Source organism: Arachis hypogaea, chromosome 15, assembly GCF_003086295.3.
Source record: "Arachis hypogaea cultivar Tifrunner chromosome 15, arahy.Tifrunner.gnm2.J5K5, whole genome shotgun sequence".
NCBI classification, from domain to species: Eukaryota; Viridiplantae; Streptophyta; class Magnoliopsida; order Fabales; family Fabaceae; genus Arachis; species Arachis hypogaea.
The window spans coordinates 33,777,948-33,801,111 of NC_092050.1; the positions used below are offsets into that span (position 1 = coordinate 33,777,948).

Sequence of the window (23,164 nt, forward strand, 5' to 3'; positions counted from 1 at the left end):
TAGGCCGGCTAGGGTACAGAAAACTTAATACTAGATTGACAACAGTAATTCCTATCTCTCCCAAAGATACATCATCGCCTCTATAGGTAGGTTGCAAATTAAACATTTACATAATTCATATTGAAGGTTTTCAAAAATAAAACGGAGAGATTCTAAAAGTACAAAACAGATCCAAATAAACTTTGCTTCCTTCCAGATGAATTCAACTCACTGCTAAGTACCAGGACCTGCATCTGAAAAATAGAAAATATATACGAAATGAGAACCCCGACCCATAGGTTCTCAGTACGGTAAAGGTGCCAAATAAATATAATGCACTATAACATAAATTCACTAAGCATCTCAAACTTCTTATATGGTCATATCCATCCTAAGTTTTCACTAATCCATAACTTGGCAAACATCATAGGGGATTCTAATTCGAACCCAATATCCTTCGTACCTTCACTATCTTCCAACCAAATAATCCAAGGCTCGAACCATCCCTCAAGTAACTCAACTTTATTTAAACATAAACAATACATACAAGTAATGCACAAGTAAGGCAAGTAAGACAATTAGCACATAATCATGAAACATGTACAATTAGGCAAATGAAGGCAATTAGGCAAACCCAAACAAACCAAGCATATGCAAGATGATGTATGTCTATCCTATTAGCGGATGAGTCTCATCTATCGGTTATCAAGCTAATCCGACGTGTTTGGTAGCTAAACCGAGCACAGTCTTTCTGTTGCGCCTTAATACCATTAGAGGAGAACCGTGCCCTGTCACCATTAGAGGGTATATGTGCCCTATCACCATTAGAGGGTAACTGTGCCCTGTCACCATTAGAGGGTATCTGTACCCTGTCACCCTTACAACCATAGAGAAAATACAAGCATAATCACATCTAACATTTTTAATCAAGATTCATTTACCACATTCATTAACTTTCATATGCATCTCCTGCCATACTCGCAACATATCATACTTCCTTAGTTAATCATAAAAATTAATTTACCAATCTCACTTCAATAATAATACTTCATTCATGTCTTTCTTCACCAACAAGTTACCTTAATTACCTAACTTCATCTCACTACTAGGCCCACAACTAAGATCTAAGTTTAAAAGAGTGAAAATAGAGGTTTAGAGGTTCAAAATTATGTTGAAAACACAAAAATCACTTTTGCTGAAAAATAGGGGTATGCGTACGCAAGGTGCCAATCAGAATCGACCCTTCGCGTATGAAGGGTATGCATACGCATGCAAGGGGTTTTATCAAAAAAAATTAGCTAAGTCTGAAAACCAGCAGAATTTTAGTTTTAAACCCCAAACTTCCGACGTGCATAACCTTTTTGTTTCAAAACATTTTCCATCCGTTCTTCAAATGGCATAAACTTCACGGACTCAATTTTCATATGAAACAAGTTTGAAACTATTTGAGGGTCCGAAAGCCAAGTTATGGGCTGACCGAAATTCGGCCAAAAATCATATTTCCACCAAAGTCTCCAAACCTCTATTTTCATCAAATCTCAACTCAAAACCAACTCTCTACACTTATAAACAATACCAAAACATACCATATCACATCAACACAGCCCTACATCCTACCACAACTAATCATACCTCAATTTCTAAACAATCTCATACAAATCCATCAAGCTCAACTTCAATAATCAACAAGACCTCATGTTCAAACATTTACATACTACTATCATTCATTCAATTCATCATCTCATCAAATCTCATCACTTACCGTTCTTACCTCTTTCCGGCCCCCGGTCCAAATTCATGGCCTCTGGCCCAATATTTCATCAAATAAACTCATAACCACATAATTCACTATCTAATACCAACATCAATCTTTATCCATACATCCATTACACATATAATACTAATCAATCGTACCATTCAACCTTAATCATAGGGGCACCTAACCTAGGAATTCACATCATATCACACGGTACTTAAATGAAACTTAAACCGTACCTTAGCCAATTCCTCGTAAAACCCAAAGTCACCTTAAGGGGAATGTTCCTCAAGAGTCCACAGCCCCAAAGCCTCCCCGAACCGAATCTCAGTCACCAAGGTCCAACAATCAAGCTCCCAACATCATCAATGTACTCCGAATCAACAATATTCAATCTAATCCCATAACATAACATTATAATCAACATTCAAGCTTTCTAATTTATTAATCAATAAGAGATTTGAAATTTTTACCTTACTCATGCCTCAATTGAACAATATCCGTTAATTTCTGCAAGCTAATTCATACCTAAGACACCAAAATAATATAAATTCTCAATTCTAACACCCCTTAAATTCGAAACTGAGAAGGGAAGATTTGAGTAAGAAAAAGTGAATTTCTTACCAAATCAGTTTATGGGCTTTGTAGAGAATTCCGAGATGAACGCGTGGCCGCTGACAGCTCGTTAATCGGAGCTCTGGATTAAAAGTTATGATCATTGGAAGTATGAGAGGAATAGTAACATGAGGGTTTTGTTTCTCCTCCCCCAAATCAGCGTGGAACTCTAATGAATGGGGTTAGAGTAACTGAGTTCATGTTATATATGGTGGGCCTTGGGTGCATTTTGGGCCCGGTTTGTTTGGTCTGGCCCATTCGACCCAATCTTAGGTCAAATTCTTTGAAATTAGTGTCAAAATTCATATTTGAATTAGCTCTATTTTATTAAACTATAAACTTCTATTTTCTAATTTCTTTAAATAATAATTAATTTATTAGTTAATTATTTACTAATTTTGTGAATTTTATATCCTACCCACCTAATTAAAAATTTTGCCTTCAAAATTTGTTCTCAAGTCTTCATATACGCCCTCTCAATACCAACCAACCTCATCATTCATTCTACTATTCTGCATACTCACATTACCTAATCGTTCAAAACCTATAATATCAGTTGCCTAGCAATTAATCATTCTCCAATTCCTACACAAGTGTTTAATTCCACCAATTTTCATTCCAATTCAAATCCAAACTATACCAATGCCAATTACAAGTCCCCCTCTACTCTAAATCATCAGGTCCCAATCAATTCAAGCCTGATTAAAAAAATCATCTAATCAACTTTTCACCTCCAAGTATTTCACTCAACAATTCAAAACCAACTCACTGATCTCACATATACCATTGTCAAGATTCCTATCTCGACATTCTCTCATCGTTTCGTTTCAGGGAATTCCTCCCTGAGAACCCCGCTCATGTCCATGAGACGCTATTTGGGTCCTGTCCACACCAAACAAGCGATATCAAGGTGATCAGACCCAATATCTCAAGTTAAGTGCTTCAAATTACCAAAGGTACACTCATGAACTTCATACTAGACGTATCAACTAGATACCCTAACTAGCGCAGGCACAGACTCAAAGTACACATTGAAGCATAAGCAGTCCATCCCTCAGGCTCACGAGGATGAACTGCTCTGATACCATAATGTAACACCCTAATATACAGATCCTTATACTTGAGTCATAAGTCAACGATATTACGATGGTACGACTTAAGGTGGAATATTAGTAAACAAGAATCCTGAATATTTGTATTACATAATGAAGTGCCATATGATTACTTGCATCCTACATATGTTGTGTTTCGATAGGTACGGCCACAAGTGAAAAAGGTAAATGTTACAACCTTAGAGCTGATCTTCCACGTCGGAGTGCGAATCGGTATACACCATCCGCTTTTAACAGGATTGCCAAGAAGTGTAAAAAGTTATACAAAGATATGAAGTGGGCAGCGAGAAAATAAAGTGTTTGATGTTGTCATTTAAGTTGCATGGATTGTTTGTGTTAACTAAGTTCTTGTAACTCTTTTGTAATGGACTATGTTAATTAAGTTGTTATTACTATTTAATAATTAAGTTGTAAATATTTTGTTAACTAGGTTGTTATTACTATTTAATTATTGAGTATGTTAATTAGGTTTGAAATGAATACAAGTACGAAAAGGTAAATTCAAATGTCAATGTCGTACATTAATGTAAATTCAAATAAAATGTAACAAAAGTAACTACTACTCTTTGGCTGGACCTGCACTTGGACCAGCTCTTTGACGACATCTACTACGACTATGGTCCTCGGCACCGCATTGCTTGCATCGCCTAGGACGACGCAACATACGAGTGTCCATCTCATTCAAGAAGCGGGTCATCTTAGGCCGACCTTTGGCTACCCGTCTGAGGAACGGGTTGCCAACGAATCGAGGTCCATAATAAGTAGGCTACGTTGCAGGATTTTCCAGTGGTCTAAACCTAGCCCTGTATACTCATTAAACTTCGTCCATCTTGTATACATCATGAACGTACACTTGCCAATCCAACCGCTGATTTGCACAACAAGCAAACACTTGTCGACACGAAATTCGGTCAACCTGGAATTTACCACAGTCGCACCGATATTGGCGTAGGTTAACTGCATACTCAACCCCACTAGGCATCTCATGTACTTCAAAGACTTCATTTTCTCTATCAAAACAGCTAATTTGTATGTTTTTCGATGCTCGTTGATTTGCATGCAGCTTGGAGGTCACCATCTCAGAAAACACAAGTCCAGCATTAATTCGAGCCTCAGCCTCAACTCTTTTCCTAGTGAACAACTCATTCAGTCTGTAAAAAATGTAGCCTTAACAAGCGCAATGACCGGGAGATTGCATGCACCCTTTAAGACAGAGTTGATGCACTCCACAAGATTGGTGGTCATATGACCCCATAGGTATCCACCATCAAATGCCAAAGCATACTGCTCACGTGGGATCCGATCAAGCCAGTTGGTGTAAGCTTCACCCCGTTCTTTTAATCGTTCATAGCGCATCTGGTACTCCCTAATCGTCCTCGAATATCCTATGAAAAAGAAACAATCAACTATGAACACCATTCTATTCAATCGTACTTACAATAAATTCAAAGTTCATTGTATTCAAACTTACCAATATTGACAATAAGCTTCTGCAAGTAAGGTGCCTCGAACTTCCTCAAGAAGTTCGACTCAATATGCCGGATACAAAACATATGGAAAGCTCTAGGAGGAGACCAAGTCCCATTACTCCAATCAATAGCTGACCTAATAGAATCGTGTCGATCAGAGATAAATCCCACACCATCACGTGTCACCACATGTTGACGCAAGTTACTTAGAAAAAAGTACCATGCATCAGAAGTCTCTCCCTCCACTATAGCAAATGCAATAGGCACGATGTTGTTATTACCATCTTGTGAGACTGCAACCAATAAACAACCCTTGTATTTTTCATACAAATGAGTCCCGTCCACCTGCACCACTGGCTTGCAGTGTCTGAAGGCCCTTATACAAAGGTAATAACTCCAGAAGACTCTATGTAGTACACGTATATCAGGAACCAAATCATCCCCCTTGTACGCAGGCATTGTTTCAAAGTGAACCACTGGTGATGGCTCCTTGTGACACATGGCCTCAAACCATATGGGCAAAGCTTCATATGATGCTTTCCAACCTCCGAAAATTGATTCCACCGCCTTCTGCTTTGCTAACCAAGTCTTACGATAACTGATGGTGTAGTTAAATTCTGACTGGACTTCAGCAATGACTGATTTCACCTTTATAGACGGGTCAACCTCTACGAACGGCTTAATTGCTTCTGCAACTGTCTTGGAATCCAACTTCGAATGGTCTTGAGAAATAGTAGACCTGGTACAAGTGTGATTACCATTGTACCTCCTTATCTCCCAACAATACTTCTTCTGCATTTTGGTAACCCTGATCAGCCAACATTTAGCATAGAATGTCGTCGGTTCTGACTCATATACCCGATAGTCTACACCTCTATGGATGGTATAATCTTTCATTGCCTTGATTACTGCCTCCCTTGAACTGAATTCCATCCCCACCGTGAACTCACCATCCGCCACAACAGGAAGCGTTGCATACATCATAAATAATAAATCATTTATTATGTAATCATTAATAAATCATTTATTACAACTCACAATTGATAAACACATTTTACCATGTATGATCATAATAGTCTTTTTTTTTCGCTATTCTATTTATGTAAAAAACAACTAAATATAATTCATATTAAAGAATTATTAACTAATAAAGTAATCAAATGCTATGGTCACAAATTACTATCCACATAACACATATATTACTCATCTGACCTTATTAATCTCCTACTTCAGAGTATCACAAAACTATATTTCTTTACATACCTGCATTCATATATTAAGAAAATTCTGGTGCATGCATAGCCTCCAAATCCAACGACTGCATGAAAGAAGACTCCTGAAACGGATGCGGGTTTACTGGTGCATTTGTAACTTCTGCCACATCTGCGTTCATGGCGCCATCAGCTTCATCTTCGTCTTCACCTGAACCAACGATCTCATAGTTACTTTCAAATTCCTCCTCGCTTTCACTGTTATAATCTTCCAATTCAATATTACGGTCCGCTTCAGATTGCTCGAACTCAATATACAACTCAATGCACGATATTCGGTGGCGATTTTCCATATACATTGAAAACATTTCATGCATACTCGTTTCATCCGTCACGTATTTGGTCTGAAATTGAACGAACCCACCAAACACAGATAAAGGATACCTGTACAAAATAAACGATATTCTCCTAGATATTTGAGAATCTACCTTCTCACAAATCGCACATTTCAATTCCTCAAATGACAATGTGAACGGAATAATAACATATAATAGATTTTCACACACAAATTGAACTCCCTCATATGTTTGTAATAAAATCTGCCCGTAACAATAAATTTTCAACACAACTCTATCATCCATAACACTATACGTACTTAACTACTCTCAATCTCACTAAAATTTATTCTGCAAGAATGAAGGAGAAGAATGAGAGAAGAGGAAGAACATGAGTTGAGACACACGATGAAGAAATGGGGTTTCTGTGATTTTTTTTGGGTTTATGTATGCACTTACAAACAAATCGGATGGACTGATCGCGTCCTATCATTTCAAATTTTTTGCGCATCACAAATCGTTGGGTCCAATTGGTGCACTCCTGGATTAAAAAAAAATTTTCCCCAGAAATCAATATGTCCGATTAGTGCACTCTTGGATTTAAAAAATTGGACAACCAAAAATCGGTGGATCCAATTTCATGCAAATCAAATATCTGCCTCACACAAATCGGACCGTCCGATTTGTGAACCGTCCGATTTGTGTTTCTTTTCCTCTGCATGAAATCGGACGGTCCAATCCCCTCCCCCCCCCCAAAGATTCCTGAAAATAACGCCATCATAACAGTGTAATTCACCCCTAATCATCATAACCCAGGATAACTCACAATACTAAATTATATAAAAAAAATCAACCACCTAGCATAACCCAAAAAAAAAAAAAATAGGCTTATATAGTCGGAAATTATTATTCTTATGGAAAAGGTGTTGGTGTATTGGGAGAATATTGGGGGATGGGGGGATTTACCCGATGGTGGAAGTGGTGGTCAACACGCAGGGGCGTGGTGACCAAGCCAGGATTCAACGTGTCTCACCACGCAGGGGCGAGATGACGGGGCCGGAATCCGTCGTGGCACACCACGCGGGGGCGTGCTGAGGTGGCCGACATGCAGCGACTGGCACCACGCAGGGGCGTGGTGGAGCTGGCGTGGCAGAGTCCCGATGCACCACGGGGGGGCGTGCTGAAGCTGCTGGCATGCAGGGGACATGTATCACCCCGGTAAACAGCATGCAGCAGAGGTTGGAGAGCTTGAAGCTCTATATAAACGAAGAAGGAAGCTAGCCTTATGCATTTTATGGAGAGTGGGCAGGAGAGCTTAATGTTTCTCCATATAAGCAGCTGAGAAGTGTTCTTCCAAGGAGGGCTGTGTTGTTGTTGCTCACCGTTCCCAGCTGGAAAAAAAGGGAAAAGGGAAGAAAAAAAAATATTATTTTATTTTTATTTTAAAGAATGGTTCGTGATTATAAAGCTCCAGAGGAACATATTGTAAATTATTTGGATCATCCAATCTATGTAAGTTGCTAAATTATAAGCTCGGAAGGGTTGTGTATTTTTATTTTTATTTCTGTTTTTTATGTTATTTATTTAGTTTGTTTTTGTTAATTTTAAATTATTCTGCTGTTATAAAAATAAAAAAAAAAATTAATTTGCTGTTATTTAATTTAATTTTAAATATAATCTTTTTTTGTGTATAATTAGTTAATTGTTATACAATATTTTTTTATAATACGACAAATTTAAAATTTTTAAAAAAAAAAATTTTTTTTACGGCAAAAATATAAAAATAATACCATATATAGTAAAATAAATAAATAATATAAATGTTGACCAAATTCAAAAGTTTAATACATTGTTAAAGTAATAAATAAATAAATATCAGAAAAAAAAATATATAGCTTGTTTGTAATGAAGTAAATAAATATGTAAATATTATTATTAATATTTGTTTATTAATAATACATGCATATTTATAGGTAATATAACAAATATAATTTTATTGATGCAGCCGAACAGAAATTTGTTGGTGCGTAAATTGGATCCGCCACAGAGTTGGAACCCGAGGGTTGAAAACTACTTACGTGTCACCGGATTCTACCACGTATCTAGGATTGGGATGATAAGAGGATCTCACCCGTTGTTAGCTGCTCTGGTTGAAAGGTGGAGGCCGGAGACTCACACTTTTGTGTTGCCGGTGGGTGAGGTTATGGTGACATTGGAGGATGTCGCACATATATTTGGCTTACCAATTGATGGAGAGCCCGTGAGTGGATGGACTGACAGTAGTAGTGATTTCGTTCAGAGTCACAGCATGGAAATATTCGGTCGTCAACCGGTTCTCAGTCGTAATTCAAAATCCTATATAAAGCTCGGTTGGGTTCGAAGTGTCAGAGATGCGGAGCTGTTGGACACTGAAGAGTCCATAAGGAGATACGTGAGATGTCAGATTTTCTGTCTGTTAGGGTCGACTCTATTCACAGATAAGTCGACCGCATATGCCCATGCGAAGTATCTACCATTGCTTCGCGATTTCGAGCGGATCCATACTTATAGTTGGGGTTCAGCATGTCTGGCTCATCTTTACCGAGCACTATGCCGTGCATCACGATATGATACGAAGGAGATGGATGGTCCTCTTAACCTGTTGTTTGTTTGGGCATGGGAGCGAATGCCGTGTATTTCACCCGCACCGAGGCATATCCTTCCACCTGCTGAGATACCAGTTGCCATGAGGTAAATATTTATGGTTCTTGTCGGACAATATATTCATTATGCATGTTTCAGTTACGGTTACTGACATAGATTTTTTCATTGTATCATGTTTCAGGTGGAGTCATGCGGATCGGAGTACAGCGTGGTTGGAGAAGACTGTTGTGACATTTAGGGTTGATATAGATTACATGCAGGAGGTAACTATTTATGGTTTTAATGAATGCTAGATCCAAAGATTAATGTTATGGTTCTGACATTCGAATTATCTGTGGCAGTTTGAGTGGCGGCCGTACCAGGGAATGAACATTCCCGTCGAGTTACACAGACATCTTGATGTGTGTGATATCGTTGCTCCGTTGTTGTCGTTTGAGTGTATCGAGTGGCACCCTGCGGATCGAGTGATGCGTCAGTTTGGGTTCTTACAGCCCCCACCGCGAGCACCTAGGGACATTCCACTAGAGCAGCATTGCATGGCTCTTCGCGGAGTGCAGCTTTATGACTGGACAGTTTTGCTTGGGGATTGGATAGTGGAGTGGGGCAACAGGCGAAACACTCGTATGCGGGATCTACACCCCCTTCCGACATGGGACTTCATACCGACCCCGGAGTATCGGGATTGGTACGTGCGCTCATTCGGACATCTGCTGAGATTGTCGGCATATGTTCCTCATGCACCTGCACCTCAGCCACCTCAGCCACCTCAGCATGCAGTGTTTGAGCCGGTTCCTTATTATGTACCACAGCCACCTCAGCCACAGGACCATAGTGCATCCAGCCACCACTCTCAGCCACAGGACCAAAGTGCATCCAGCCACCATTCGCAGCACTCTCAGCCGGTACTGACGATTCCAGCCGGTACTGATGATTGGTTCGACTTTTCCATCGGCGGTCACGGAGATCAACAACTACAGAATTGGGCCAATGATAGTTTGGGTGGTTGGTCAGATTTTAGTGCTCTGCATTTACCGTCGGGTACAGCTGATCCACGTGGGGCATCAGTTGGTATGAGCCATGGTTTGGAGCATCCTGCTTCCGACCACACGTCGGAAGGTGCATCGTGTGATAGTGGATTCCTTCGGCGAACATACACACTTGTTGACGAGTACAACCCCGGTGCATCTGCTCCAGCAGAGGCAGGTGGATCGGCACATCCAGGAGAGGCGGGTGGGTCAGCAGATCCAGCAGGGGCGGGTGGGTCGGCACCTCGGGTAGAGACAGGTATGGGTGACCCAGTTGCAGGTCACCCATATGACCTTCGGACGGAGCGACATCCACCTGATAGGTATACTCCGTCAAAGCCAGGTCTTAGCATGATGGATAAGGCATTGCACTGGATGGGTCGTAAGAAGTGAGCATCGGGTTGGGTTTTTAAGATTTGATAGTATGTTTCACTGTATTTTAATGTTCTGTATGTTGGTCGATGTTATTTCATACTATGTTTCAATGTATTTTAATGTTCTGTATGTTGGTCGATGTTATCTGTAGTTAAAATATGTATGTTTCTTTCAGTAAGGCAGTAAATGTTATTTCATACTATGTTTCAATGTATTGTAATGTTCTGTGTTTATCATGTTCTTAACCATCAACGGATAATATCAAATTTAAAAATTCAAACACGACTTAGACAAGAAAGAAAATTTATTATAAAAGTGCAAATTCAAAAATACAAATACAATGAAAATAAAAGTCATTCCCCCCCACCACTCGATCCGGCACGCTGAGGACATCGACTCCGACTATGTCCCTGGGCACCACAGAGACGGCATATCCGAGGACCACGCATGTCGCGTGAGTCCATTTCGTTCAAGTATCTGGTCAATTTTGGTCGACCTTTTGACGTTCGCCTCAAGTCGGGATTAGCGACCAATGTGGGTCCCTCATACGGAGGCCATGTCTCGGCATCACCTAACGGTGAGAACTCAAATTTATATACCTTACGAACTTCTGACATCCTGTACACGTCATGCACATACACGTGCTAATCGATTCGCTGGTTAGCACAGCAAGCAATAACATGACGACATGGTATTCGTTCTACCTGAAAGTGCCCACAGTCACACGTACGTCGTGCAAGATCAACGACTAACACCTTTCCACTAGTCATTTCGCGCACCTCAAATACTTCATTCCGTCTGTCAAAACGGTGCACGACTATATTCCCAGCCTGTTGCATACTTGCCTCTATCCGCTGCTGTGCAAATACGGAGTAAGTATGTCCCGCACGTTTGCGTTCGTAAGACTCAACACTCTTCCGCACAAAAAGTTCATTTAACCGATAATATGTTGCTCGAACTAGTGCCAACACAGGTAGATTACGGGCACCCTTCAACACTGAGTTAATGCACTCGACAAGGTTCGTCGTCATATGGCCCCAACGATGTCCCTCGTCGAATGCCAATACCCAATGTCTAAGCCCAATGGCATCGCACCACCTGGCATATGCCTCACCTCGCTCTTCCAACCTCTTATAGTTGATGTTATACTCCTCCACCGTTCTTGAATACCCAATATTGACCACAAGCTTCTGCAAGTGAGGGACTTTGAATGCGCGTAGGAAGTTGCTGCCGATGTGCCTTATACAAAACATCCACCATGCTCTTGGAGGTTGCCAGTCACTTCCGGAACGATTTACCGCTGCCCGAATTGACTCATGCCGGTCCGAGATCATACCCACACCATCTTTTCTAACAACATGCATTCGCAGATTCCTTAGAAAGAAGTGCCACGCATCAGCTGTCTCCCCCTCCACTAAAGCAAAAGCAATAGGCACAATGTTCTGGTTCCCATCTTGTGCAACAGCTACCAGAAGTGTACCTTTGTACTTTCCATATAGGTGTGTTCCGTCAACCTGTACTAGGGGTTTGCAATGCCTGAATGCCCTAACGCATGGATTGAAACTCCAAAATACGCGATGAAGTATTTTTACCCCTTGAGCCTCTTCATTCCCATTGTAGAGTGGGCGTGTTTCTATCTGCACAACTGACCCAGGAATCTTCTGAACCATAACCGAGAGCCACCACGGCAAGGCTTGGTAACTCTCCTCCCAATCACCGAAAACATTCGCTATGGACTTCTGTTTTGCCAACCAAGCCTTTCGGTAACTGATGGTATAGTTGAACCTTGACTGGACTTCGGCTATTATAGTTTTCACCTTTATGGACGGGTCAGTCTCGACCAATGGCCTTATAGCCTCAGCAACTGTGTCCGAGTCCAACTTGGAATGATCCTGTGAAATCACTCCAGTTGTGCACGTGTGCCTACCGTTGTATCTGCGTATCTCCCAACAACCTTTTTTCCGTATCAAGCTGGCTCGAATAAGCCAGTCGCACCCACGCCCGTACATCTTGCACTTTGCATAGAACGTTTGTGGCTCAGACTCATACACTTCGTAGTCAACTCCTCTAGCGATAGTGTAACTTCTAATTGCTGCCACGACCGACTTTCTAGAACTGTATTCCACTCCAATCCGGAACTCTCCGTCCTCGGGATCAGGAACGCCTACAGAAAGTGCCCATCATCGTTTACTAATCAATCCAAAGTATATATTAAAGATAACATATTATTTGGTCATCACGTACCTATGTTTGAATATTCCGGAAACTCCGGTGCATGCATGGCGTCGAGATCCAACTCACGCATAAAAGGTGGCACGTTCATCGGTTGACTAATCGATGGGTGAACCACTACATTATGAGCTGCTTTCTCAACTCCCACATCACCATCCTCGTCTTCGTCGCCGGCTTCATAAGTAGCTTCGAAGTCCTCTTCGCTGTCACTATTCATTCCCTCGTACACTGCTGCTCTATCATCCTCCACCTCTAATTCATTTTGAATCCCTTCCGCCTCTACGGTTTCAAACTCAACATACAGCTCAATATGTGGCTGTCGCATCTGCGTCTGCCGGTGAATTTGAAACATATTATGCATAGTCACTTCGTCAGTAATTGGCATGGTATCAAACTGTATTAGACCACCAAAAACTACAACCGGATTCCGGTACAGAATTCTGCTCACTCTCATTAACGTTCCGTTCTCCATGCTTTGGCAGAGACCATTCTGAAGTTCCATAAACGTCATGGTGCATGGAACCACAAACGAAAACGGATTCTGGCTCACAAACCTCACTCCCTCATGAGTATTACGTATTATCTCACCGTCGCGATACACTACCAAGTTTGTAGTACCCTCCATTACACCAAAAACACACTCAAAGAACACTCACACACTTCCTCAGAATGAAAATGAAGCTGTGCACTGCCTTATATAGAGGGTAGCATTCACTACGCCCCCACGTTTTGATTGCCTCAGGCGAATCACGTACTGCCACGTGTCATCACGCCCCCACGTGCCACGTCATCACGCCCCCACGTGATGCACCCCACCACGCCCCCACGTGCTTGCGTGGCCAAATCCTGGTGCGCCACATCATCATCACGCCCCCACGTGATGCCAGCGTGGCTAGTTCTTCCTCCGCCTCATCATCATCACGCCCCCACGTGATGAGGTAGCACGCCTCTGCGTTTTGCCACCGTGTCTCACTCATCCGGCGCCACGTCATCTCACCTGCCACTCCACGCAGCCACCACGCCCCTGCGTGTTAAAGATAGGTCCACCATCGCGTAAATCACACTATTCCTCCATTACTAAGCAAAACACTAATCTAATTCCCATATACAAATTATTGAGCCTTATATAGTAACTAAATTGAATTGAATTTATCGATAGTAAAATAAAGTTGAAAAGTTGTGTTACCGGGGCCTGTGCTTGATATAGACTAATATATTTATTTTTACGTCCCTGCTACACGTGACGCTGTCAAGTCTGAAGTCTCATTCTATTCTTTTCTTTTTACCCTTTCTCTCTTCCCTCCCCTTCACTCATCAATAGCCATAACCAGATCTCATCTCACTATTCATGAATCCCCACCTCCATGTCTCCTCCATTTCCGTCTTCTACTTTTTCTTCTTCTTCAGCTTCTTCTGCACACCAACAACTTCCCACACGGCTTGCTCATCCACAAAAACACCATGCCCTCCATTCGCTCCCACCCTACCCTTACCCTTCCCATTCTCCTCTTCCCCAGGCTGCGGCCACCCTTCCTTCCAACTCCACTGCTCCACCCCCCACTCCTTCATCTCCATCAACAACCTAACCTTCTCCATCCTCACCTACAAACCCAACACTTCCTCCATTATCCTCTCCCCTCACAACAACAATACATCATGCCCTTCAACCCACTTCCTCTCCATTCCCAACCAACCCATTAACCTTTCCGCCTCTCCTTTCAGAGTCCCAGACGCTTCATGTGCCCGCCTATTCTTTCTCCACCCATGTTCCCCTCCAACAAACTGTAACCGCTGCTCCTGGCAATGCAACCTCATCAAAAACCCGAACCTGCTCCTCCCTGACTGCGGATCCATGCATCGCTCAGCTTCGGACTCCGAACCTACCTGCCAAACCGACCCCTTAGGATACCTCGACAAGATGCTATCTTTCTCCGGGATCGAACTCCAATGGGACCAATCTCAAGACCCTTACTTCACCAGCTGCAAACAATGCCGAGGCTTCTGCGGATTCAATACTTCCGACCCCAACAAGAACTTCATCTGCTTCCATTCTGAGTCCACCATCTCGCCGCCGTGGATCCCCAAGGGCAAGTTCATCAAGGCCAACAGAACCGCTGTGTTGACCCTCGCTGTTGCGTTGACCACACTGTTAATCGTTGTGTCAATTGTTGCGTTTATCAAGAGGAATGCTGGTGCGTGGAAACAGCCATTCTCAGAGGAAGATCCAACCGCCGTGTTTCTCCGCAACAACCGCAGCCTCCTCCCTCCGGTATTCACCTACGAGGAGCTCGAGTCCTCCACGAATGGATTTGACCCCAAGCGCAAGATCGGCGACGGCGGGTTCGGCTCCGTCTACCTCGGCCAACTCCGCGACGGGAGATTCGTCGCCGTGAAACACCTCCACCAACACCACAATGCCGCTGCCGGAAAAGCGTTCTCCTCCAAGTCCTTCTGCAACGAGATCCTCATCCTCTCTAGCATAAACCACCCCAACCTCGTGAAGCTCCATGGCTACTGCAGTGACCCGAAAGGGTTGCTTCTGGTCTACGACTACGTCCCTAACGGCACCCTCGCCGACCATCTCCATGGCCGTAATAACAGAAAAGTACATCTAAAATGGCAGGTAATATAAGATGAGATTTTGCGTTATAATTGCAGCATAAGAAATTTCTATGCATTATGACCGGGATTTTGTGTTACAGGTAAGGTTGGAGATGGCGCTGCAAATTGCAATGGCAATGGAGTACCTTCACTTTGCGGTGATGCCACCGGTGGTTCATAGGGATATAACTACTTCCAATATCTTTGTGGAGAAGGATATGAGGGTAAAGGTCGGTGACTTTGGTCTCTCGAGGCTTCTGGTGTTGCAAGATAAAACGGCGTCGTCGGCGGGCTCAACGACAACGACCGGGAACAACGGGTGCGTGTGGACGGGGCCGCAAGGTACGCCAGGGTATTTGGACCCGGACTACCACCGGTCCTTCCGGTTAACCGAGAAGAGTGACGTGTACAGTTTTGGCGTTGTGCTTCTTGAACTGATTTCGGGGCTGAAGGCGGTGGATGCAAAGAGGGACAAGAGAGAGATGGCGCTAGCAGACATGGTGGTTTCGAGGATCCAGATGGGACAGCTTGACGAGGTGGTGGACCCCGTTCTTGCGGCGGATAAGAAGGCCGTGGGTGACGCTGTTGCCGCCGTGGCGGAGCTGGCGTTCCGATGCGTGGCCGCGGAGAAGGATGACCGGCCCGATTCGAAGGAGGTTGTGCAGGAGCTAAGAAGAGTGAGAGGCCGTGCTGACGTGGCAAGGGAGTGAGTGGGGACTTGTGGTTGTGGGCACATGTGGAAGCTTTGACTCTTTTGTTGGAAGGTGACCGTTTTTGAATGGCTATGATGATATGAACATTATTAAATTATTAATTTTAATTGTTGCCACGTCATAGTTGGACTCATAAGTCACACGCACGAGGGTCTTGTTTGACCTTGTTTAATATGACGCTTCCATTGCTTGTGGTAAGTGGTAACGTATGGGGGAAATGTCAGAATCACTCCGTACGGGTACGGCTAGGGTTTTGGTTTGGGGATTTAAGATTTAGAGTTGGTAAAGGTTAGTTGGAGTTATTGGACTGAAGAACGAGTGGCGCACATCACTTAGTCTTAGGCTTATATTCATGGTAAATATACTCATTAGCTTGTACTAATGTATAACTCGCAATACTTGTAGATCAATCTTCTTTTCTTTCTTGAATGAAGTAATGAACTATATTTATAGGATAATTTTTGTGTTCTTATGCGAATTACTTATAATCTTGGCTATCTTTAGGGAAGGTTATGCTTTTCTGTTGATAAAGACTGGCAGGATATTGACATGTAGGTTAATTTTGCAAACAGCATCTTTTTTTTCCTTTAAGGTTTTAGGTTGTTGCTGTGGGAACTCCGAACTCGTAACACTTCGAGAAGACATTGCCATTGAGGTGGAGTTTCTATATTGGTGGGTCGGAGTTAAAAGCTATTAGTCTTGTTTCCAAGCTTTTCACGTCAACTTAAATGGACTTGTTTTAATCTTTTTCCGTGATTAGCGGTTTCAATTCCTCACTAGAAATTAGACAGTTGAACTCCCACTTTCCTTATCTCTGTCCTTTGTTTTTTGTTTGTTTCATTTTTTGTAGTTATCCCCTCCAACTTTGTCAAGCAAAGTCAATGTGAAATGGCACGAGCCACCAAAGTAGCATCCAAATTAGCAGAGATAGTCTAAAAAGCAAACGCATTTATTGAAAGCGCCCGAAGAAAGCAAGAAGCTAAAATAAATCATCCATGATTAGTTACATTCATTTATTTACTTATTTTAATGCAGCCTAGCCTTGCGGAACATTAAGATGCAATTGAATGGGAAATTTCGCATTGGTGGGGATCAAACCCCACCGCAAGCCTGTATCCCTTTTGTCATAAGTTACATTTATTTCATAGAGAATGTTATGATATACAACTTGGTGTATCATGCCTTTAAGGTAATCCAGTGGTGTAAATTTGGTGTATGATATATGATAATGCATCATGTAAATTTATACCATTAAATCACTTCGACATGATACACCAAGTTTAACCTGATGGATCTAACTAACACATTGCCTTATTTTACATACTTGGTTACCACTACAAGCTACAAAACAACTTGTAGCATTAGTGCAAGAAACGGATACGATATTAATTGTTTCTTGCTCCTTTAGTTGAAATAAAATTCCTCCAATGCCTTGGCCTTCGCCTTTGCATGTTCAGCTTCTGGCCTGTTTGCGAGTTTGTACGCTCTCTCCTGAATAAACGAAACAGAAAACAATAGCAGCAGTTTAAGAATTCTGCAAGAGAAGATTTTGTATGCACTGTTCTCAAGAACCACGAACAAAAAGGATCAAGGACAAGGGTTAGACATGCCAGCATTCGCCAATATAAGGGGATGCCTTCCCTCTTCTTGATTTGCTTTTCGATTGCTTCAATGGCTGTGTTAAAATAAGATCAGAGTTAGAATAGCTGATGTGTTTGAACAATTCGAGAAGCTTCAGATTTTTACCCTTCATTGCTTCTCCAGCATTCAGCAACATGCTAAACCAAACATCATTGAATACATCAACTTGTTCATCAGATGCCCCAATTATCTTCACAGGTGTAAGTGCATTTGTTATCAATAATTTCACAATAAGCAAAAGGGAAAGCCACTATTCAGATAGAGGTTTGATCTGTACAACCTTATAATCCAAGGCATCAAAATCTGGACCTAGTAATTCCACTCCATGTTTGTCATTACCTGTTCCATACGCATAAACTGCTTCTGCAAGCTAAGTTAAACAAAGAAATGGAGAGAAAATTTATCATAAGCAAACAATAGCGTTAACAAATTTTGCAGTTTATGTAGGTGTTTTAGCCACATACATATCAATTTTGTAATGCTTTGTAAACAATCAATCAAATATGTGGAGATGTAAATAGTTAAAACTGCTGCACTTAACTTTTCTATTACTCACAAAAGTCATCAAAGCAGGACAAAGCTATACATGGGCTTATTAGAAATTCAAATCCAACAATCATTAACTCTTCTGTCTTCCCATTTTTAGAGTAATTGAGAACCAAAGAATTACAATCAAAGTATAGGAAATATTAATATGCTCTTAGAGCCATATCTAATGAGTACTTCAAAACATTTACACCGCTTATTTATAATTTTTTATATAGTACTTACCCTGCTTTTAATTAACTGTCCACTTGAAATTTTATTTTTCCACAAAAAAATTGTCCACATAGGCATAGCAAAATTGTCCACATTTATACCCCTTAAGAAATGAACGAAAGAAATAAGTTGGTAAAATAACTAGAGTAGTTAAGAGGATTCCGGATAATTTTCTAAATTAGTTTTTAACACCAATACATTTCAATTATTTTTGTTAATTCAAGTGAACATTTAAAAGTAGACAGTTTATTAGTAAAACACAGGGTTTAACTTTTTAAAGTATTTTAAATAAAAATGAGGGGTTATATATGTTTTGGAGCATGCATTAAATGTCCTCCTAGAACTTTTTCAATAGTACCCAACTAATTGTTCAAGGAAAAAATATAAATGTGAGCTGAAGGGCTGATAACCCCACACCTAAAACGGGATAAGAAAAAAGAAAATTGAGATGTGAACGGGGCATACTATATAGATTTTGATAATTCATGGAAGCAGCAACCGGAGCATACCCTCATTGCTCTCTGCATTGATTGTTGCTTCTTTATATTCATCCTTGAAACCCTAACAATAAGAAGATAACATGCCATTTTTATCTCATATCCTATTGTAGTGTCTCAAGTATTTTTTGGGAAAAATAAAACATTTCCACCTGTCTTTCAAACCCTTAAGGAGATCTGCTGCTTCAGAAAATTTTCCAGATTTTGCCAAAGCCCACACTGTCAATACATCAAGGTGCCACTCTAGATACCAGTTTGCCTGAAAACATTTAGCATAAAGCCATAAATATGTAAATTGCTCAACAAAAGATTTTCAATTGATTACCTTAAATGGAAGAATAAACTTTCTCTAACATGATATTCAAAGCCTATGAAGCACAAATATTAATATAATATGGACACAATGCAACACAATTACAGGAATACTAATACGAGATGACAACATAATAGGACATGATCACATTTACATCAATGTTCAGAAATTACAAGATATGATGCAACTTTAGTATAACAAAAAATTGGTAAAATAGTTGACATGAAACACCAAATTTTAACCAAAAGAGAGGAATACTAATCTTAGGATTAATATATTTTTTTTATTTCTCACGGTATCTCCCAACTCGGAAGGACAAGGATTAATCAGTCACGAATTTGAGCTCCATTTAAGGATTTGTCACTGACCAATTGGTTGTTGCATATACAAGGCGGGATTCGAACTCCCGACACTTGCTTAAGCGGACAAGTGAGCTAACCACTCTATCAACCCAAGTTGGTTATCCTAGGATTAATATAAATTAATAAGCACAATAAACTATAATTATTTGATTGATTATTATGTAACATCTACTCATTTATTGACGGAAGGTCTGAAAAATCAGTATGAAAAATACTAAACTATTACTAGAAGTACCTAAAATATCTACAAAGTATCCAACACTACACATCAACAACACGGACACAGTGACTTGTTTGAATTATGAAGTATGTGAATCATAGCATGAAGCTTATACAGAAGCTATACCAGAACCAGAACATCTACCATGGATTATCATTTCCAGTTGCACATCATTACATCATACGCATCATAATTCCAATTCCTTCACTGATATAATATGCACTTACTTGATCAGTTAGGCATTCAGCAAGCACCTTGAGACGATTATCAGTGAGATCCGATTCACCTCGTACATACAACCGCAAAAGCAAACCCACGGCATTCAAGTAAACCTATGATCAGACAATTAAAATCCACGTCAACAGAGAGAAAATGAGATGCATTTAATAGTTATAAGCAGAAAAAAATCACATACCTCTGCGCCATGGGCATCAGTTTTGTCTAACTCCTTCCATATATGATTGTCATATACTTCAAGCACTCTTTGGTTTGGTGCACTACCTTCTAAGTAACAAAGGGCTACATGCCACCAATTGTGGGTTAACCTGGAAGAGTGGTGATTCTTTATATGAGTAACAATATGGGAGATAAAGCCTTTGTCAAAATGAATCAAACCAAATTCTTACATAAAAGATGAAAGAGAACTCCATGATGGTGAACATTTTTCCATGAAGTTCACAGCTTCTTTAAAACGGCACTCGTATTGAAGAACATGGCAAAGCTACACAACAGAATTCAAGTATCATACTACTTACCCCATAATTTATGAAAAAGTACTTGTTAAAACATATTTGACTGCAACATATATTAATAAATATTATTGTCTAAATCTGAAACTGGAAGTCCATGGTAATTGATTGACCTTTCTCTAAAATTCTGTTGCTGCTTTCATTTATTTGACTCATCAAATATATTGCTGGGTGGGGGGATGGGGATTTCTGAGACATTACCCTAGATGGATGGAAACAAATCCAAAATCTCAATGATTAACTAGACAACTTGAAAGAGCACATGATTTGTTTGATGGTGTTCCCTTACATGATATACCAAGGGATTGGCTCCTTAAAGAACTTATTTGTTACTTTCATATCTTTGTGAGGATGACTTATCATCTTTTGTATTATGCAATATTCTCAAAAGATATTATTATGCAGTAATACTAGTTGCAATGCATATTCCAACATTTAATAAATACGTTGACCTACAGCATGCTGTGACCAGCTGTCTTCCTCATTGATGTTGAGTCCCTTTTTTGCAGCTTCCTCAGCATCTCTCATTTTTCCAAGCTCCAATAAAGGAAAAGCAAGCATGCCATATAAGTAGTTTTCTCCTTCATTTTGGGGCAGAACCTGTAAAATAATAAGCTACTCAAGCATTCCTTCAATAGGCAATAATAAGAGTAAAATTCAGATGAGAAGAATACAATGTTCCCAATCCTTATGTCTGGTATAACACTGAAGTTTGGATAACATATTGATGATGAATAAAAAATAGAAGTTAAATGAGGCATCTTTTTAATATTTTGATTGAGGCATTTGTGCTGATTCTAAATTCCCACTTCCAAGTGGTATTTGAATATAGGTGGCAAAATATTTCTCAAATTTAAAAACTCTCATCTTACAGCAATTTCAACATAGAAAGCAAAAATACGGAAATCATGTTGTGTAACACTATACTTTTCTGCACTGCAATTTAATGGTTATTATAGTTATATCATTTTAGTCCTCCATTATATACATTTAATATTTAAGCAAAAAAATCTTACATTAACTTTTTAATTTTTCAACTTTCTGCAAATAATCTTTTTTTTTGGTTGGATTTTTGCAAATAATCTAGAAGACAAAAATGTATTACAAACAAAACAGTATCTTTCTATGGCAAAGAAAAGATCTGTTTGTACATCATAGCAGATATTAACAGAAATATTCTCTGATATGAAAGGAACCTGATTAACAAGTGACAAAGACAGATCAGGCCGACCCATATAGAAGCACAAGATTTGTGCTCTCTTTAGAGTAACTAGATCCTTTGGGAACTCTTTTAGAACCTTCAAAAAAAAGGTTGCATTAATCATTTGAATAGCTATACAGATGAATCTCAAAGCAGCGCGAAAGTAATTCGAGTGGCAAAAACAACTAAGGCATTCAATATGCAACATGCATTATGCTCCCTATTGCCCATTTTAGGGAGAGAATTTTAGCAATAGCCAAATACCAAGCATCCTGCTTCAATACCAAACTTTTAAAAGCTACTCATCTATTTATTTTCACCTTAGCCTAATCCCTTCTCAGATTAGTTTGTGGTTTGCATCCTTTCCTATACTCACTATGCAGGTCACACAGTTGTCACCAAAATAATCAGCTGTGTTAAACTCTTATGTATCAACTGTAGTTCCTATTTTTGACATTGCATCCACAATTCCATAGCATGAACCAAATGATTGTATGAAAACCTAGATTCTATATGATCCAATTTTTGGAGCGAAGAATAAAATTCATTTAATGAATCTCACAAATACCTGATATTAGATGTAATACATAAATAAGTAGCAAGTAACTAATTCAAGGGAACCTAAGTGTTACCTTAGAATGCAGTTGAAGAGCCACATCATCATCTCTCTCTTCAGATATCAAGTAATTAATGGATTCAAAAACTAGTTTCTCATAGAATGTAGCATTTTCCTGCCACAAGCAGAATTCCAATTCCAACTATTGAGATAAATAAAAAAGAAAGGAATTGAAGAAAAAGAAGGAGAAGAGAGATTACAACTTACAAGGTGCAATTTGGCGGAGAGAAGACAAGAGGAAGCTCGAAAAGGGTCAACGGATAGAAGGAAATGAGCGGCTAAGATGTTAGCCAGGACACAGTTGTTATCATGGTCCAGCGCTTCAAGAATCACACACCTATCTCTGCCATAGCTCATCACCTGATGGTAGTAGGAGTTGATGGCGGAGATGCAGGGCTCAGATGAAGTTCGAACCTCGTAACCCCATCTGGCCAATTTCAGACCGTCTCCTTCCATGTATGTTTCTTCCACTCACCCGCTTTGGAAATCTAATCTGATATATGAAGAATTTGGAGTTTAATCAGGGAACACAAGAGCATCACTCTCACAACGACAGGAAGCAAGCAATTCTCGTGCGTGGACTTTCATACTTCGCCTCAGGATTCAGGAATCAATGTAAACATTTATATGAAATCAGAAAATTTGGTAAAATGAAAAGGAGAATTGAACTAGGTACTATTTGATTTGGTTTGTGGTGATTTAAATGTATCTAAAAAAAAAAACAGTCATTTAATATTTTT

At 40.3% G+C, this 23,164-nt stretch overlaps 4 protein-coding genes across 5 annotated transcripts; 1 reads left to right on the top strand and 3 right to left on the bottom strand.

Moving 5' to 3' along the window:
* Positions 1-4,276: 4,276 nt before the first annotated feature.
* LOC112748292 (uncharacterized) lies at positions 4,277-5,912 on the bottom strand. The gene is made up of 3 exons (XM_025796516.1): positions 4,934-5,912; positions 4,688-4,847; positions 4,277-4,613 (listed from the first exon to the last, which is right to left on the bottom strand). Exons 1-3 carry the CDS (start codon positions 5,910-5,912, stop codon positions 4,277-4,279), a joined length of 1,476 nt encoding a protein of 491 aa, XP_025652301.1.
* A 4,900-nt stretch (positions 5,913-10,812) lies between these two features.
* On the bottom strand, positions 10,813-13,515 carry LOC112750161 (uncharacterized). The gene is made up of 2 exons (XM_025798737.3): positions 12,765-13,515; positions 10,813-12,684 (listed from the first exon to the last, which is right to left on the bottom strand). Exons 1-2 carry the CDS (start codon positions 13,375-13,377, stop codon positions 11,165-11,167), a joined length of 2,133 nt encoding a protein of 710 aa, XP_025654522.1. The 5' UTR covers positions 13,378-13,515; the 3' UTR covers positions 10,813-11,164.
* A 464-nt stretch (positions 13,516-13,979) lies between these two features.
* Positions 13,980-16,524, top strand: LOC112750162 (LEAF RUST 10 DISEASE-RESISTANCE LOCUS RECEPTOR-LIKE PROTEIN KINASE-like 1.5). Its single transcript, XM_025798738.3, has 2 exons — positions 13,980-15,375; positions 15,455-16,524. The coding sequence occupies exons 1-2, from the start codon at positions 14,101-14,103 to the stop codon at positions 16,061-16,063; spliced, it is 1,884 nt and encodes a 627-aa protein (XP_025654523.1). The 5' UTR covers positions 13,980-14,100; the 3' UTR covers positions 16,064-16,524.
* A 490-nt stretch (positions 16,525-17,014) lies between these two features.
* On the bottom strand, positions 17,015-23,140 carry LOC112750163 (uncharacterized). Of its 2 annotated transcripts, none has more exons than XR_011873370.1 (13): positions 22,632-23,140; positions 22,441-22,539; positions 21,804-21,905; positions 21,064-21,207; positions 20,485-20,579; positions 20,274-20,403; positions 20,086-20,190; positions 19,116-19,222; positions 18,932-19,027; positions 17,988-18,077; positions 17,813-17,897; positions 17,677-17,741; positions 17,015-17,557 (listed from the first exon to the last, which is right to left on the bottom strand). XR_011873370.1 is itself a non-coding variant. In XM_025798739.3 (13 exons), exons 1-13 carry the CDS (start codon positions 22,878-22,880, stop codon positions 17,471-17,473), a joined length of 1,410 nt encoding a protein of 469 aa, XP_025654524.1. In that variant the 5' UTR covers positions 22,881-23,140; the 3' UTR covers positions 17,015-17,470. The 2 variants fall into 2 exon arrangements, 1 of the variants encoding a protein (XP_025654524.1); XM_025798739.3 differs by having other exon boundaries at positions 18,976-19,027.
* Positions 23,141-23,164: the final 24 nt, after the last annotated feature.